The sequence below is a fragment of the Durio zibethinus genome, chromosome 11, assembly GCF_047325235.1.
Source record: "Durio zibethinus cultivar Kanyao isolate XHJ-2024 chromosome 11, ASM4732523v1, whole genome shotgun sequence".
Taxonomy (NCBI): Eukaryota; Viridiplantae; Streptophyta; class Magnoliopsida; order Malvales; family Malvaceae; genus Durio; species Durio zibethinus.
The window spans coordinates 26,246,009-26,263,500 of record NC_143172.1 but is presented as its reverse complement, the minus strand read 5'-3'; the positions used below and the strand labels follow the sequence as shown (position 1 = coordinate 26,263,500).

The 17,492-nt window shown below is 34.9% G+C and overlaps 4 protein-coding genes across 8 annotated transcripts; 2 read left to right on the top strand and 2 right to left on the bottom strand.

Moving 5' to 3' along the window:
* Positions 1 to 42: 42 nt before the first annotated feature.
* CPI1 (cyclopropyl isomerase) lies at positions 43 to 4,411 on the bottom strand. The gene is made up of 8 exons (XM_022881157.2): positions 4,238 to 4,411; positions 3,958 to 4,088; positions 3,390 to 3,473; positions 2,501 to 2,542; positions 1,546 to 1,656; positions 1,245 to 1,436; positions 992 to 1,089; positions 43 to 568 (listed from the first exon to the last, which is right to left on the bottom strand). The coding sequence occupies exons 1-8, from the start codon at positions 4,242 to 4,244 to the stop codon at positions 355 to 357; spliced, it is 879 nt and encodes a 292-aa protein (XP_022736892.2). The 5' UTR covers positions 4,245 to 4,411; the 3' UTR covers positions 43 to 354.
* Positions 4,412 to 6,104: 1,693 nt separating this feature from the next.
* Positions 6,105 to 10,446, top strand: LOC111290326 (argininosuccinate synthase, chloroplastic). 3 transcript variants are annotated; one of them, XM_089768506.1, is made up of 10 exons: positions 6,105 to 6,377; positions 6,511 to 6,569; positions 6,659 to 6,740; positions 7,974 to 8,115; positions 8,373 to 8,421; positions 8,545 to 8,727; positions 9,124 to 9,198; positions 9,331 to 9,516; positions 9,636 to 9,724; positions 9,804 to 10,446. In XM_089768506.1, exons 4-10 carry the CDS (start codon positions 8,006 to 8,008, stop codon positions 10,354 to 10,356), a joined length of 1,245 nt encoding a protein of 414 aa, XP_089624632.1. In that variant the 5' UTR covers positions 6,105 to 6,377; positions 6,511 to 6,569; positions 6,659 to 6,740; positions 7,974 to 8,005; the 3' UTR covers positions 10,357 to 10,446. The 3 variants fall into 3 exon arrangements, with proteins under 3 accessions (XP_089624632.1, XP_089624633.1, XP_089624634.1); XM_089768507.1 differs by lacking the exons at positions 6,105 to 6,377; positions 6,511 to 6,569 and adding an exon at positions 7,488 to 7,571 and having other exon boundaries at positions 6,725 to 6,740; XM_089768508.1 differs by lacking the exons at positions 6,105 to 6,377; positions 6,511 to 6,569; positions 6,659 to 6,740 and adding an exon at positions 7,083 to 7,571.
* A 5-nt stretch (positions 10,447 to 10,451) lies between these two features.
* On the top strand, positions 10,452 to 13,359 carry LOC111289446 (putative adenylate kinase 7, mitochondrial). 2 transcript variants are annotated; one of them, XM_022880495.2, is made up of 6 exons: positions 10,452 to 11,050; positions 11,254 to 11,394; positions 11,517 to 11,598; positions 11,691 to 11,731; positions 12,609 to 12,790; positions 13,217 to 13,359. In XM_022880495.2, exons 1-5 carry the CDS (start codon positions 10,673 to 10,675, stop codon positions 12,774 to 12,776), a joined length of 810 nt encoding a protein of 269 aa, XP_022736230.1. In that variant the 5' UTR covers positions 10,452 to 10,672; the 3' UTR covers positions 12,777 to 12,790; positions 13,217 to 13,359. The 2 variants fall into 2 exon arrangements, with proteins under 2 accessions (XP_022736230.1, XP_022736229.1); XM_022880494.2 differs by lacking the exon at positions 13,217 to 13,359 and having other exon boundaries at positions 12,609 to 12,983.
* On the bottom strand, positions 13,085 to 16,530 carry LOC111289445 (putative inactive leucine-rich repeat receptor-like protein kinase At3g03770). 2 transcript variants are annotated; one of them, XM_022880493.2, is made up of 8 exons: positions 16,282 to 16,525; positions 14,656 to 16,095; positions 14,436 to 14,569; positions 14,117 to 14,357; positions 13,821 to 14,032; positions 13,725 to 13,750; positions 13,501 to 13,612; positions 13,085 to 13,385 (listed from the first exon to the last, which is right to left on the bottom strand). In XM_022880493.2, exons 2-8 carry the CDS (start codon positions 16,016 to 16,018, stop codon positions 13,164 to 13,166), a joined length of 2,310 nt encoding a protein of 769 aa, XP_022736228.1. In that variant the 5' UTR covers positions 16,019 to 16,095; positions 16,282 to 16,525; the 3' UTR covers positions 13,085 to 13,163. The 2 variants fall into 2 exon arrangements, with proteins under 2 accessions (XP_022736228.1, XP_089624629.1); XM_089768503.1 differs by having other exon boundaries at positions 14,436 to 14,554; positions 14,656 to 16,530.
* Positions 16,531 to 17,492: the final 962 nt, after the last annotated feature.

Sequence of the window (17,492 nt, the reverse complement as noted above, 5' to 3'; positions counted from 1 at the left end):
TCTCCCACCAGGCATCCATGGCCATAAGACAATAAGCCAAGATTGAACTTTTAAGTCACCAAGTTCCGCAGAACTTCCATTACAATGAGCTAAGATGGTTCTCACACTAGGCGAAGTCAATGTAAATGGCAACATAAACAAATCACTGAATCAGTACATCAACAATCTCACATATGCAGGAAGGATCAGATATGCATCAATCAGTCACCGCAACTCGAGAACTTTTGCAGAACACCAGTGAGAATTACAATAATAATTCAGTTATAAGGTAAAGCTACAATTACAACATTAACCGCAAAATCCAGGACCGGAACAATTTTACCTTACTCGGATGAGGATGTAAACCAGGTTCTCCTATTTTACACATTGGTTTTGTGAAGCTACATTTGCACTTCCTCCAAACCATGGCAGTCCTGGCTGAATGCACTGTTTTGTATCTTCTAGTGAAATAATAGGTCCAAGAAAGATGCGCCACAGATCAAGTATTATCGTGACCAACATTGCAGCACCCAGAGAATCCACAGCCACCCGAGGTAAGTCCCATAGATCACCAGGTTTCTCCTCAATCCTGCGATATGGGGTTAGAATATATTACCCAAATAAAACAAATACTATATTACTTGTATATAAAAGAAAACTTGCATCTACAACTGGCCTTTTTCATGATTTACAACTAAAAGTCACCTTCAAAGCATATAATACACCTCAATCTGTTATAAAAAAAAAAAATTGATTCTTCAATACTACCATATGAACTAGCAGACCAGTAAATAGGCAAGCAGAGAAGTTATGACATGGGCTAAAGGCATAATATTATAACTTTTAAAGTAAAATCAGAAGCAAACGAGCCTTTACTGCTATGCAGTGGTATGTGGTTCTGACCCTAAGATATCAAAAAAGAACTGCTTAAATGAAAGCATTTATGAGCTATGAATATGATCCCACAATTTCTTCTAGTCAAACAAATATAAAAGTTGGATTAAATTCTTACCTCAGAAACATTGGGAAGCTGACGATGAAGTATATGGCATAAAACAAAGACCCCACTTTATACATGGATGCCCGATCCACAAAATCATAATATGGGAACTGCAAATGTCCAAAAGGAAAAGTATCATAGCTTACTTCAAAATAAACACCCCAGAATTAAAAGAAAACGAAGCCTCAGTAATATTGACTGCATTATCATATAGTTAGCTTCAAAGTCTTGATAGATGAATGCGGGTAACCACATTACCACATACATTAGAAATAGCTAAAGTCTCCAGGTATGCTATGAAATAAGAAAGGGCCAAAATCCATGCCGCCTCAGTAACCAACTGAATTTTCTCTGGCAAGCCAGCAATAGAATGTCTTAATCTACGAAGTGTCATGTTTGATGTAACATGGTAAAACAGGAAGACAACATGTGTGAGAAGGAAAGTCGTGTGTGGTACCTGCAAAGAGAAACAGATAAATAAAGTAGACTTGCACCACAAAATCAATAAATTGATAAAGCCAAACTAGCTTTTAGCATGAAATAAATAATTATTATCTGCAGCTTACGTTATTCATTTTCCAAGATGGGAAAGTGTAAGAAGCTCCAAGAACTGTGAAGAAATAATGGGTCCAAAAATAATTCCCAACATAACTAAATATTACAATCCAGAGACTGGCCTGCAACAATGACAAAATTATAGTCAAGGCCAAGAACAACTGCACATTGGAGAAGTAAATCATGTTCAAATGTCACAGGACAAGAACATACACCTTACGGTATAATCCAGAACAATTATGTTAAACAAGTTAGTTTGACTTCATTTCCAGAACTCATAACAAATACATAAGGAGTTTCTCATGACAATTGACTGATCATGTAACAATAAAAGATCACCTTGAACCTTTTCTATTTTGCTTACAGGTTCCATGTCCAAGTATCTAACTTTAATAAGGCTCTTATTGTATTTGTAAAACTAAAAATATATACTCTTGAAATCAATCAATAGAATGACTTTCTTGGTGCTATTACTATAGTTCACACAGACATAAATATTAAACAAAAAGCCACATTCCAATCTATTTTAGAATCTAAGCCTCTACAAAAAGATTAACTGTATCATGCAGAAGACAGGAGATTCTACCGATAACGCCATACTTGAGATCGTTAAAAGTTAGTGAAACCAAGAATATGCATGAACATTAAAATGGAAATTGAAAAGCATGAGGAAAGCATTCTACATATAATCATGTAACCATCAACTTAGTCTAAACCATCACACAAACTATTCTATTGACCATTGAAAGAAGTAAATTAAGTGAAATACAAGGTAGCAAGGAATAAATGCAAAAGATGGTGCAAATAGTAAAGTGTCTGGATAGTCCATGAAAATCAGAACAGATCACCAACTAATGACAACACACATGTTAGCAAAAATCTGGACAAGTTGAACATAAATTCTGTGCATCAATAATCTGTTTTACAAAAATAATATGTAAAATGATACTCTGCTAGGACACTTGCCTTGACCCAGTATCGGTCCTTCCAATGTAAGCTTCTGTCAGCCTGCAAAATTCCACAACAAAAGGAAATAATTATGTTTTTAGCATGCTAGAAGGAAGAGGAGGAGAAAAAAAAAGCTAAGCTGCTCAAGCTCCTTCCAGTTAGCCTTCAAGCAATTAAAGAGTTGCAGTGTCTAAGACAGCTTCTTATAATTCAACTTCAGCATTGGTGAGTCAACATTAATGAGCTGGTTTGCAATAGAGATCAATTCTCAGAAAGAATGAGAAAACAATCTCTTTCTTTTTATATTTGAGGGGTTAAACCCCTCATCTAAACAGCAAGAAATGGAGCCATGAGATCCCTATAAAATTGCTGAGCCAAGCTTTAACCCACTAGTGAGGATTCTGAAATCTGGTTAAGCCCAGAGGCAAGCAATGCAGGTTTGAAGCAAGCCAGTTACCAAAGCAATCAAGCTCCCTGTGTCATGGACTACTTTATAATTCTATAACATACTCAACAGCTCGCTTCATGTCAGATTAATGTTCTATAAGGAAAAAAAACTATTACCTGGTGGATAAAACTACAAGATTTCCAAGGAAGAGGCAAATCTTTAGTATGTCACCATTCATTTGATGCTATATCACATCATATACACCCCATAATTATTTCAACTAAATTTTATATGGATATATTGACCACATTTAGGTAAAACAATGCAAATAGTTCATCAGCTTAGCATATGATTTACCAAGACAATATCAAAGGAAGCTCATTGATCAGGGACCAGGATATTTTTCTTAATTATTTTCAGTTCGAATAATAAATAATTATACAGATAGTAGATGAAGAAGAATTTTAAAAAGTCAGGAAAAAAAAAAAAGATTAGAGGTTACATGCATCAAGAGCTTACCTTCCCAACAACTAGCATTGGTATCACGAAAGAAGGTATTGCTGAAACCAAACCCAGGAGCAAATATTCCAATTCCGTGAAGCTCTGTCAATGACCATAATTATAGTTTTTAATCATAAGTGTACTTCTCAAGTACAAATTTGTGCAGACTCAATCATTAACGGAGTTAAAAGGGCGGAAAATCAATTACAATTCTTGAGAACAGCCATTTACACACAAAACTTGTACTTCTTTACAACAAATATAAACAAACAGTACGAATATCCATAACATTGTATCATCCAAGTTTGTGAAACCAAACCCTTGTTTTAGCAATTACACTAGCCAAGTAGCATTGCTCCATTTACCCATAATCTCCTAATCATCAAATTGTTCACGAATGTAAAACAAACATAATCAATCACTTCATCTGATTATATCATGAAGGTCAAACTGATTTAACTCTTTGGCATTTGAAAAACACTCAGATTCATTAGCCAATCAGACATTTCGGAAAAAATCAACCATCCTTGTCATAAAAAAAAAAAAAAAAACCTCAACTGCCATAGTGTAATAGTCAATGGTAAACCTCGTAAAGTTTGTACGGGACGACGATTCCCAAGCAGAGAGTGAGCCAAAATGGAGTGTAGCAAAGAAAGAAGAGCTCGCCCCATCTCTTACTCGGGTTGGGAGCCAACCATAAACTGGAAGAAGAATCACCTGCACATTTCCCCAAACATTGGTTTTACTTCATCAGCTAAAAACAACAAAGAATTTGATTACCTGAAGCTCGATAATATACATAATATATATTAAAAAAGGGGCAAAAAACAATGGATTTGAAATAACGAAAAGAGTGTCAATTTTACCGCCCATAACTATTCTCGGGAATCCAATTTCTGGGTTTAAGCTGTAGTTGAAGAAAACTTAAAAAGAGTGTGAATGTGATGAGATGAAGGAGAACAAAGGACTGAAGCTGAAGCCAGATTTGAAGGGAGGGAGCAAAGATACCCCTTTTCTTGTTTTTCTATATTTTATTTCTTAAAAAAATAATAAATTTTGTTGTTTTCTTTGATCTAATAGAAGTCCATAAAAAAATTTAACGCTGCTTTTTTTTTTAATTATTATTTTGAAATTTGTAAGTGTTAAAAGAATTTGTTAATGTGACTAATGCTTTTTAAATTATAATAAAATATTTAATATTATATTTTAATTATAAAATTATATTTAATGTGATATTTATTTATAATATAGTTAATTTTAAACGATAATAAGATAATAAATGATGGGTATATAATTAACATATTTATGATTTAAATATTATATTAAAATTTTTTTAAACTTAAAAATTATATTATAATTTTAATTATAATTGAAAATATTTTTAAAAATAAATTTATTATTTAAATAAGTTTTCAAAATCAATAAAATAATGATAATAAATATAATATTAAAATATAATAATGAAATAATAACAACAATTATTTTAATTGGGAAAATAAATGTAAAGAAGTAATTAATGCCAAAAACAGAAATAAAAGAAAAAAATAAATGACACAAATTTAAATTATAATGATAATTACTATGAATTTAATACGATGATGTCAAAATTTACCATCATTATATATATTGACACGTATAAAATTTATTTGATAATTAATTTTGTACTTTTTATATTTATTTTCATTTAAGAGATATTAAAAAAATATTTTAAATGTCTATATATTTGAATTTAGAGTTTAATTTATTTATATGATTATTATTAAAAAATAAAATTAAAATTTGACATTCAAATCTTAGCGTTTATAATTTTTTTTATTATCAAGTTACGACATTTAAAAAAAAATTGATAAATATTTTAATTAAATAAATTATTTTCATTCGTTGACTTGAAATATAATATTTGTGTAAATCGTAAGTCATAATTTAATATATCACTATTTTAATTGATATGTATTAGTGATGTATTAACTTCAAGTTTTCAAATTGTTAAAATTAATTTTATTTTTTGTTAATATTGATTTTACAATATAATGCAAAAGGTAAGTTGTTTGTTAATAAATCAATATTATATTTATAATAATCATTTAAAATTTTGTGAAAAAACCCATTTAATTGTTTTGTTTATTTAGCTCATTTACATTTCAAGATAAATTTTTTTATTATTTTAGTATTTATCTTAATTAAAACAATTTTTTTTTAATTTTTTAACTCACATCAAATGGGCATGCATAGAACTAATAATTAGTATTACATTAAACCTAGTCCTATTCATAGGATGTCAATGGATTTTAAAGTAGATAAAAAGTATCTTTGTGAACTTGTAATGAATGTATTAAAATAAAATATATCGTATTTAAAAATAATATATATCATATTTAATTATTAAAAATTATGTATTTAAAATAATTTTAATAAAAAATTATTTGAAATGTAAAATTCTACAAAAGGCTAAGAAATAAACTCGCACACAAAACCTTTGTTATTGAAATGATCGATGCATATCAATTGATCCAAGGCCTTTTTGGTTAATAGTGATTACTTTATTTGTGGTTAAATGTACATATAACAATTCATGCTATTTTGTTAAATTCTAAAGTCCATTATGAAGGTGTTTACGGGCAGGATTAGATCCAATTAAAAGCCCGGCCCATTTTTTGTTTAGTTAAATATTGGACCCCCAATCCAATGGCGAGAAAGCTAAATATTCCTTAGAGTAAACGCAGGAGATAAGATCCCAGAATTTAAAATTGAATATCGTAGGAGATTTTGGCGGAGGTGAGGGGCCTTTGGCGGGTGGGGAGGGTCTGCTTCTCTGAAGATCTGACAAATTGTATCCAATAAGAAAACGCCACGTCTATTGCCACCGGTCTTAAAATCTAAAACCCTAGTGTTACTCCGGATATTTGTCTGCTTCCGATCGAAATCAGGAAAAGAAGAAAAGGGCTCAGCTTAAGGCCATATCGCCATCTTCGTCGATTAATCTCGCTTGCTACGTCCCCAAGAGGAGTAAACGTTTCTGATCCTCGCTTCATTTTAACCCCAAATTGATTACTTTCTCTGTTAGGATTTGGGGCTCAATTTGTTTACTTTTTGAATGATTTTCTGGGCTGAAATGCTAATTTCATTCTTCCATTTGCAGACACATTGTTGTATCCTGATTACTTGTCTTGCCATAGAAAGTTGTCTTCTTTCCAAGAGGTATTTGTACTGAAATGATGTTATAAAATTTTCCCTTTTAAAAACTATTTTTGACATTCCAACATGGGTTTTTGAAATTTTGTTGACAGTTAAGTGGAAGGGCAAGTTCACTCTATGGCCATGCAATTGTAAGCAACAATGGGCCTGTCACTCTAGCACCTAATAATCAAGGTGAGGCAAACATTACTAGGTTATTCCACAGTTTCGGTAATATAGAGATTACTCTTTTCTGCTTTCGGATTTTGTATGTTTTTTCTGCTTGTTTTGTTTGAATAACTGGAAAAAGAAAGGGATTTTCTTGGAGGAAAACCTTGAAGTTAAGAAGTACTTTTCATAGTTAAAACTCAATGAGAAAGGAGAAAATGGAAAAGTAGAAGGATATTGGCTTTTGCCGAGATTGATTGATCAATTGGGTCCCATAAAATTCGAAGTCATATCATATAAAAGATATAAAGCAATTTCCAGGACACAACCTTTGTGAAGATATCTGCTAGCCAAGCTAGTAAAGTCCTTTGGTGGTTGTGGTTGTATCTGAAAGGATTGGATGCTTACTGAGGCAAACATTACTAGGTTATTCCACAGTTTCAGTAATATAGAGATTACTCTTTTCTGCTTTCGGATTTTGTATGTTTTTTCTGCTTGTTTTGTTTGAATAAATGGAAAAAGAAAGGGATTTTCTTGGAGGAAAACCTTGAAGTTAAGAAGTACTTTTCATAGTTAAAACTCAATGAGAAAGGAGAAAATGGAAAAGTAGAAGGATATTGGCTTTTGCCGAGATTGATTGATCAATTGGGTCCCATAAAATTCGAAGTCATATCATATAAAAGATATAAAGCAATTTCCAGGACACAACCTTTGTGAAGATATCTGCTAGCCAAGCTAGTAAAGTCCTTTGGTGGTTGTGGTTGTATCTGAAAGGATTGGATGCTTAGTGGAATTCCATATGGTCCTCAGCGAAAATGCGGCATGTGTTGAAATAACACAATACATTTATTGCACATGGTAAGAATTGACTTCTTCTTGACTCTTTTATTTGAACAATTACCTTTAGTGCAACAAGTGCTTTAAAAATTTTATGGTAAATTTTATTCATATTAACAGTGACAGTTTGCTATGGCACTTATTATGGCTCTTGTTTACTTCGTTGCCATAGTTTTACTAATTCTAACTTGAAGTCTATATCATTGTTTATTACTTTATTTAACTTTACCACAAGTATACTGAGATCGCAAGCAGAAAATTTTAAAAGAATTCTTTATCTGCTCTTTTTGGATAATTCATCTTGCATAGCTGCTTCATCACACATTTCTGATAAGCATCTTCTGAGGTGTTTTTCACTATTGCATTTTAGTTTTAACGTTTTACTGTTTCAGTTACATCTGCATTTTCATTGCAAACTTGCAGGTATTCAAGCTGTTTTGTCCAGCAACAGAGAGATGGAAATTTCCACAGCTACAAAGAGTGGAGGGCTGCAAGGCAAATTAAACAAAGTTGTTTTAGCCTATAGTGGTGGTTTAGACACTTCTGTTATTGTGCCATGGCTAAGGTAGTTCTACTGTTTTATGGTATATATATACTAATACATTTTATCTTTTTGGTAAAAAGAGTTAGCGCACTTCTTTTATAATTCTTGAACCATCTATCTCTGAATGTTAGCTTTGTTTCATGCAGGTGATGTTTAAACTAGAATTGACATTTTTACTTTTAGTTTTCCTTGATCCTTTGGACGTGCTTTTTTTTTTTTTGGTTTTTAATAATAACTATATGATTCATTTATGTGATTTAAGTATTTTGCATTTGCAGGGAGAATTATGGTTGTGAGGTTGTTTGCTTCACAGCTGATGTTGGCCAAGTAAGTGATAGTAACAAGTTTGCTAAACAGTTTAATTTATTTTATGTTCTTGTATGATGTGGCTTAAGTTTATTATAGCATTTTGTTATGTGCACTCTTATACCCCGTTTCAAACTTATGCAGGGCATACAGGAATTGGATGGTTTGGAAGAAAAGGCCAAAGCAAGCGGGGCATGCCAGTTAGTTGTGAAGGACTTAAAGGAGGAATTTGTGAGAGACTACATATTTCCTTGCTTGCGAGCTGGTGCGATTTATGAACGAAAATACTTGTTAGGGACCTCAATGGCCCGGCCTGTTATTGCAAAGGTTACTACTTACTAACTATTTTGGAATTTATAGATTTTTCTAGTTTTACATTCTATCAAAGCATAACTTAATGAAGGTTCTTATTGAAGCCTAAATCGGATGCTACCTCACTTTTGCAATTTTTTACTTTATTTGCTTTCTTTTGCATCCTATTTTACCTCTTTTACTTTTAAATGTGATTAAGGTTTGTTATTTGAGGGAATGGAATAAGTGTTAGCCACTTCAATTCCTTCTTCCATTGACTACATTATTATGATATAACCATGGATGATGCATGGGTTGCTGTTTAATAGAAGCTTCTTTGTGCTCAACACTTTAAATGCATTCTTCTTTTATGTTGGCTCCGTTTTCTTTGGTTTTTTCCTACCTCTTGTTGTAATGCACTTATTATGACAGGCCATGGTGGATGTTGCCAGAGAGGTTGGGGCAGATGCTGTTTCTCACGGATGTACAGGGAAAGGAAATGATCAGGCATGCCTCTCAACCAAGCTTTAGTTATTATACCCTTCTATTTCCTCAAACACAACTTCTTTTGTATAATTAATCTTTTATTTGTATTTCTTTAGTTCAAACACAAATTCACTAGTGTGTTTATTCCTGCAGGTTCGCTTTGAGCTCACATTCTTTGCTTTAAATCCTGAATTAAACGTTGTTGCTCCTTGGAGAGAATGGGATATCACAGGGCGAGAAGATGCCATTGAGTACGCTAAGAAGCATAATGTGCCGGTTCCAGTGACCAAGAAATCAATATACAGTCGAGACAGGAACTTATGGCACTTAAGCCATGAGGTAAGTAACTGAGTATTACCGTCTGTTTTCATGTAGGCACTTCAATCTTTGTATAAGCCTTTTTGCTTAACATGATAATATTTGCCTCTATCTGACATTAGTCTATCTTGGAATTGAAGGGAGATATCTTGGAGGATCCAGCAAATGAGCCAAAGAAAGATATGTACATGATGAGTGTTGACCCAGAAGATGCACCTGATCAACCTGAGTATGCTTAGTTGCCCCTTAATGATTTTCGTGTGTTTCGTATCCCAATTAACAATTTTTTATGCACACAATCGCTGCAGATATTTGGAAATTGGAATTGTTTCGGGCATCCCTGTTTCAGTTAATGGTAAGAATCTTTCACCAGCTTCTCTTCTTGCTGAACTCAATGAGATTGGTGGGAGACATGGAATTGGTCGAATCGACTTGGTTGAAAACCGGCTTGTTGGTATGAAAAGCCGGGGAGTCTATGAAACTCCTGGTGGTACCATCCTATTCAATGCTGTTCGTGAGCTGGAGTCTTTAACCCTTGATCGGGAAACCATTCAAGTTAAAGATTCACTTGCTCTCAAGTATGCTGAGCTAGTTTATGCAGGAAGGTGGTTCGACCCACTTCGTGAGTCCATGGATGCATTTATGGAGAAGATTACTGAAACCACCACCGGTTCTGTCACTCTGAAACTATACAAAGGATCAGTTTCTGTAACAAGTCGTACCAGTCCCCTTAGCTTGTACAGGGAGGATATCTCCTCTTTTGAGAGTGGGGACATATATAACCAGGCTGATGCTGCTGGGTTTATTAGGCTGTATGGTCTTCCAATGAGGGTCAGGGCAATGCTTGAGAAGGGCATCTAAATTTTTTTTCTTTTTGTATTAACCTATGAATTTCAAGGCTTAAGTTTATAATTATAATTATTATCAATGCACTTGAGATTTTCTGCTTAACGAGTGACTAATTTTTAATTTCATTTATCATATAATCTTGAAGCTTCAAATGCCAAAAGATTATCAACAAGCCCATGGGCCCCAAAGGCCGAAAGTGACGTGGCAGACAAAACTAATGGCTGCCTGTTCCAATATAGCAAGGGAAAAAATCACAATCCCTTTTTTTTTTTTTTGTTTGTTGTCGAATTAAACCCTCTGGCTCTGCGTCTCTCTGCCATCGCATGCAATGATCACTACGCCGGTAAGCCGGCTAAACACCAGCGCCGCGGCGGTCGTAACGTCTGTGCGGCCACTATTTCGACTTCTTAAGCTCACCTTTAACCGATTCCATGGTGCTGCCCAGCCGCAACTTGACCCCGACAATTGCTACTGCTACTGGTCATCACAGGAGACTCGCGGCGATCATCTTGTTGGGTCGACTCCAATGGTTGACACCGAAGGTTCCGTTCCTTTAAGAGGAGTGCAGTGGGCGTTCATTGGAAGCCCACGCGCTAAGAAGCACGTGTACGCTGAAATGCTGTCGAAACTTCTAGAAGTTCCCCATATTTCAACGGCGAGCCTTGTTCGTCAAGAACTCAGCCCTCACTCTACTCTTTACAAACAGGTCTCTCTCTCACCTCTTCTTTTCATTGTTTTTCCTTATTTCTTTATTTCTTGAAATTGTTTTTTTTTTTTTTCTGCTTTAATATAGACAAGAATCAAAGAAATGAATGTTCTACATCATTTACAATTTCCTCTTTTTTTTATCTACCCTTTGTTTGATTGATCATTTTTACTTGATTAATCACTCTTTTGTGATTGTTGTAGATTGCAAATGCAGTTAATCACGGTGAGCTTGTCCAGGAGGATACTATTTTCGGACTGTTGTCAAAGAGGTTGGAAGATGGGCATGGCAGAGGTGAAACTGGTTTTATTCTGGATGGAATTCCTCGATCACGGATTCAGGCTGTAAGTCTTTTACTAATCAAAAAATGACTTTGATGTCTAACCCCTTGTCCAAGAAGATTATATAGTTCTTGTTGTTGCATTATATGATATGAATCTGCTTATTGTTTTATATGTAACTGTAGGAGATTCTAGACCAACTTGCTGAGATTGATCTTGTTGTGAATTTCAAATGCACAGAAGATTTAATGATGAATACCCAAGGAGGTGAGTTCTTTTCCCTTATTGACTTCCATAGTGCTACATTTGATATGCCCTTACAGCATAGACAGACCTAATTCCCTTCATTGCTATTGCAGAAGCTTCATGGTCAGAAAAACTCCAAGACTATATCAAACAGGTAGGCAGCGATTCTCATATCTCTTTTGCATTGAAGTGACGGTTTTATGATTTTTCTGTGAACTTGGTCATTAATATTCAGCATTATTCTTTATTCATCACTTTGTTTGCCTGAAATGTTTTCCCTTTATTTGCATAGTTGCAAACCCAATAGTTTATCTACTACTAGGCAACCCTACATGTTCATTTATCTAAATTGCTATCTATCCTTGTGATAATAATTTAGAATCCATGTCGTTATCTTAATAATACTCAAGTTGTGTTCCTCATTCTCGACAAAGATATCAACATACTTGAAGAGCTAAGATTAGAGATAGCAAACGTCTTGAATGGTTTGACTTTGAGCAATTATTTATGAGTACCTGATCTAAAAATTTGCACATTTCACATACTTCAATTTCTTTTGTTTGTGCAATAGCAGTTGAGTTGGTCATGCCAGTCACTCCATGTGTAAGCTTTAGATAAGATTTTTCTGCACCTTTCATTTCCATAATAACCCTGTCCCGCTACCTCTTAATCTCCTTTTGAAAAAATTTTGCATTATTGAATCCCTATAAACCTATGTAAGAAGAGGGAAAGCTGAATGATTTAGCCTCTTATGTGACATATATCTAGATCAGTCAATTTTTGGTTATATATAGGAAAAAGATCAATTATTAAAACCCATGGTGGTTGAAGCAATCAATCACTTTTGTTAACAAGTGACCTTCATTTTTCTTCACTTTTCAAGTCTCCAATGAGCTTTCCTGATATATTTCCTAAAAAGTTTTCCATTTACAGTTCATATTGTTAGGCTGTTAAATCAATGTTATTGAGAATTTTGTATGACAAACAAAAGGGATGAGTTTTTGATGTATAATCTTTATGGCCTTCGATAGATTAAACCATTAGAAGATTATTACAAGGAACAGAAAAAGCTTCTTGACTTTCAAGTTGGAAGTGCACATATGGAAACTTGGCGAGGACTTTTGACTGCATTGCATCTACAGCATATGATTGCTGGTAGTCATTCACAGAAACGGACCGGAGGATCGATTTTGCCCTAAAATTTTGATTGCCGGTAAAGAATCAGTTACAACCTTTACTGTAAATATCAATTTCAGCATATGAGTGAAAAATTGATAGCAAGTGTAGATACGAGATGGTATATGTTTCCCAGCTTTCTTGTTGCCCTAGAATGAGCTATTTCTGGAATGCACTTTTCTTATAGTTTTGGCCAATTCAGCAGAGGAGAAACTTCTTTTAATTTTTCACCTCACACTGTCTCTGGCACTATTCTTTTTGGTTTCTATCACCCCATTGTTTTTCCCTGAACTTTTTGGTTTCTACTACTTGCTTGGTTTTAACACGTACGTTCCAAATAAAATTCATGTGTTATTACAATTGCGAACAAAATAAAGAATTAACAACAAACTTGCTCAATATGGAAAGGACTATACAGGACTGAATCTTTGTTCACCATCTGCATTTGCCTGGACTTGTGCAGCATATTGCAAATTCCAAAGGATGTCCTCAAAAGATGGGCGGCTCCATAATTCTGGACAAATGCACTTATTTGTTATGGAAATCACGATTGCTATAGATTGTTGTGAGCAAGTAGCCGAAACAGCTGGGTTCATGATCCCTGCACGCCCATCTTGGTTGCTTAAGGATGCCTGTTAAAATATCGGTGGACAACGTAAAAGATAGGTAATAGACATTGAAGATGCAAGGCTTTTTCATGATTCATGCATGGGTATTTCTGTGCACACAAAGAGTTCCATCACATACCAATTCATCACGTAGAGTCGCCTCTTTTTTAGCAGCCACCGAAGGACCAACCATGGACTCCAGCAAGATGAGACCAAAGCTATAGACATCATCCTCTAATCTTGTCATTTGCCTGAAAAATATTGTTCATGTAGTAAATATCTCTGCCTAAAACTGCTGATATGCTGAACTGACACTGAAAGTAAAATTGGAACTGAAGCAGATCAAATGAAAATAGCACATACCATGATTTAGGGTCCTTTCCTTTTGCCTGCAAGATGAATTGAAACAAAGGATTAGAGGAAAGTTAACCATTGGATTAGCAAAATAAGGACTCTTACCCCATAATTGCCTGTTTCTTCTGAGATAATTGACAGCCCGTAGTCACCCAATTTTGCCATTCGATGCTCGTTGAGCAAGATATTATTCGTCTTCAATCTGTTGTGAAAGAAAGCAGGAATAACTCCAGTATGCAAGAAGTGCACAGCCTTGCAAACACCAATCAAAACTGCTAATCGTTCTGACCAACTAAGAACCTCTCCAGGAGAGTTATCTACAAAAAAGAATGCATCCGCATGTTTATGGATATGGTATAATCTAGCAATCGAAAGTAGAAAAAACTGGAATCCAAGATTACCAGAGAGATGACAACGAAAATTCCCATTAGAAATGTATTCATATACAAGGAAGACCCTGTTCACGCTGCAGTCATCTTGTCTAACTTCAATGCAGTGCCCCATAATGCAAACCAAATGCGGGTGGCGAATCTTTGCCAGCATATCCAACCTGAGTTTGAGATTTCGAATTGAGTATTTCTTTGACGTAGGCAGGCACCTTATAGCAACTTCGATTCCACTCTCCAGTCTTCCTTTGAAAAGCTGGGAAAAGGAATGAAGAGTAAAGATTAACTGAACAAGGGTAATTGTTTTAGTGGAAATTTAAGTCGTAGATTTTACCTTTCCATAAGAACCTTCACCCAGAAAAGCAGAGTTATCAAAGTTGTTTGTAGCTTCCTTTAACTCTTCCAAAGTGAACGACCGACAAGCTGGAAGACCTTGTGCCCCCAACTTTGAAGCTTCAGAAATGTACCCTGAAGAAATATTCATCAAATTTTCTCATAGAAAAATATTTCGGAGAGAAAAATTAAGCTATTTCCTGGTTTAGTGAATAACCTACTTGCATTGGTTAGGATCTCAGACGAGAACCCCGCTGTCGAGTTGTCTTGTACTGATTTGTGCAGCAAATGTTGCTCCGATGTCCTTCGGGGGCAGTATCTCCTACACACAATAAGAAAACCAATAGCCAGAAGCACAATGACAACACCTATTCCAACAATAAGACCAACTAATACTCCAATGCCTTTTGCACCAGTGTTGCTCCTGTACATTTGAACTTCTGGTTCTCTGCAATATGACTCTGGATGCTGGTGATGTCCATTGATGGATAAACAATTGCCACTGAACTTAACAACTCTATTGCCTGATTCAGTGTGCAAACAAGAAGGCAAGCTTCCCGTTAGCCTATTGTTTGATATATCAACAAACTCAAGGTTGCTGCCACAGCTTAGATTGTCTGAAAGGGATCCACTTAATCCATTTGATGCCAAATTCAAGTAACTGATATTTGGCAATGAGAAAAGTTCAGCTGGAGGTTTGCCACTTAGCATATTGAATGACACATCAATATGCTGAAGCTGACTTAGCTGGCTATATTGTGATGGAATTTCCCCCAAGAAGGAGTTGTTGCTCAAGAAAGCCATAAGCAATCCTTTAGGCATTGCCGGCAAATGAGAATCCAATTTGTTTCCACCCAAATCCAGCACATTCAGATTCCTTAAGCTGCTAAGATCTGGCAATTTCCCTGAAATCTCATTGCCAGGCAAAGCAAGATTAATGAGATTAGTAATGCCCTTTATTGAAGATGGAAAAGGACCTTTCAGCCGGTTATTCCTCATGCTTAGAACTGTCAGATTAGAAAAAGAATCTAACCAACTGGGAACCGTTCCATTAAAGAAATTATCATCCAATACAAAAGTTTGAAGCTTCACCAATGTTGAAATTTTAGGAGGAATTGAACCAAAGAGAAAATTGGAACTCAAATCCAAGTATTCAAGTGAAGACAACCGATGAATTTTATCTGGGAGAGAACCCCAAATGCCCAAAGAGACCAGACTAAGAACTTTCAAACCTGATAGCCTTGACAGAGTTGTAACAAACGAATCCATCAAGAAGCTCTCAGATAATGTTCGGTTTGGTATTGCAAAACCATCAAAATCTGTAACCTTAGTGGCAGGCTTATCGCCCATTATTTTGAGCTCAGTGACAGAGTTGTACTCGCATGAGATGTTTACTTGTGCAGATGGAGGTAACGAACAAAACTCCGTTTTACGATCATACCATATCTCCAGTTGCTTTGGATACTCCAAATGCTTCTTCAGCTGAAGAAGCACTTGTGTTTGAGAGGTCTGTAATTGAAAGTCACCCAAGATAAACAAACTCCATGAAAGACACAACAGTAAGAACAAGCTACAACTCTCCATGGAAAGTTTTCTGCCTTTTACATATACTTCAGAAGAACCGAATACAAAAAGACAGATATGGGAGAAGCCAGTTGAACCTGGTATGAAGCCAATGCAAACAAGGCAAAAGCTTATTACTGAAAAAGGATTTGAAACAGAAGGCACCGACAACCAATGACACAGACTTGTCACAAGTGTGACATAAACGTTTTTGTTACTACAATTTTGGGGAAAAAAAAGAACAAGGTAATGAAACAAAGAAGTGAGATTCTGAGAAACTTAACCTCGCAGTTATAGAACCTTAAAAGCTGGAGATTTTTCAATGCTGAACTTTTCAGCAAATTATGAACTCAACATTTAAGCAGAAACAAGGAAACTGCAAAGCTAAGGCGACGCAGGAGAATTAAAACAGGCCACTGGTTAAGTATTCACTTTATAAAAAAAAAAAATGATCTTTGTAAAGTTTAAATGTTCTTCTCTGCAAGTGGAGGTATTTTACTCTTTTTTTTAGTTATTTTTTTCCTGATTTCTCCTTTTTTTTTTTTTTGTTCATTTATTTATTTATTTTATCAAGTGGACACCAACCACTTAATAATGGCAAGGAATAATAAAACTTGACTTATGGGAGTGTAAATGCAAGGATTTTTAGTGGTGGGGTAACGAGTTAATGCATTTACTACTTCCACATGGTGTTCTTGGAGATTTCAGGCTATTTCCAACAGCAATGAAATGGGATTCTCATTCTATTTAGAGTTAAAAGCTCAGAGCTAACGGTAAATGTTTATTAGGTTTTGTCCGGTATGCTTTATTTTGAGTTGGTATTATCATATTTATTTACGCCGAAATCTATCGAATTCATGATAAATTATCCAATCTAGACAATCAAAAGAAGAGCTCATTCTCTTTCGCCACTGGAACTAAACATCTATTGGTAAAGCACAGGCCTATTTCTTGAAACTGAACGCAGAAATTCTTTAGCTTAGAAGCAGGACTTGCTAGAAAAATAAGCAAAATGCAGTTAGAAGTTCAACAGTTAGATTCCTCCTCTTTTTTGATAAAACAGGTAATTCTTGAAATTATCTTTGAAAACCGTGACTCAAAAATCCCTGGCTAAGAAACTACTTTTTAATTTACTGTCAATTACTATTTCAAGGTTTTTCATTCTTAATCTGCTACTACTATTATTTTGGCTTATCGAATCAGACCACCAAACATGCCATTTGGTTCACATCATGGGTTGCCATAAGACATTAATTTAAACACAACAGATTGGTCTTTTTTAATACTTACCAAGAGCACATTGGAAGTGGATCGTGGTGTAATTATAATGAAATTATTATTACCAAAAGAAAGGCACAAGCAGCTGGGAGTTACAAATGAATTTCCTTGGGACTGGTTATTGCAGCTTATAATAATGGTGGACAGGCTGTCTCCAACAGGACAACTGGCAAATATCCATTTGCCCATACAAAGTCTGTCGAATACTCTATTGACT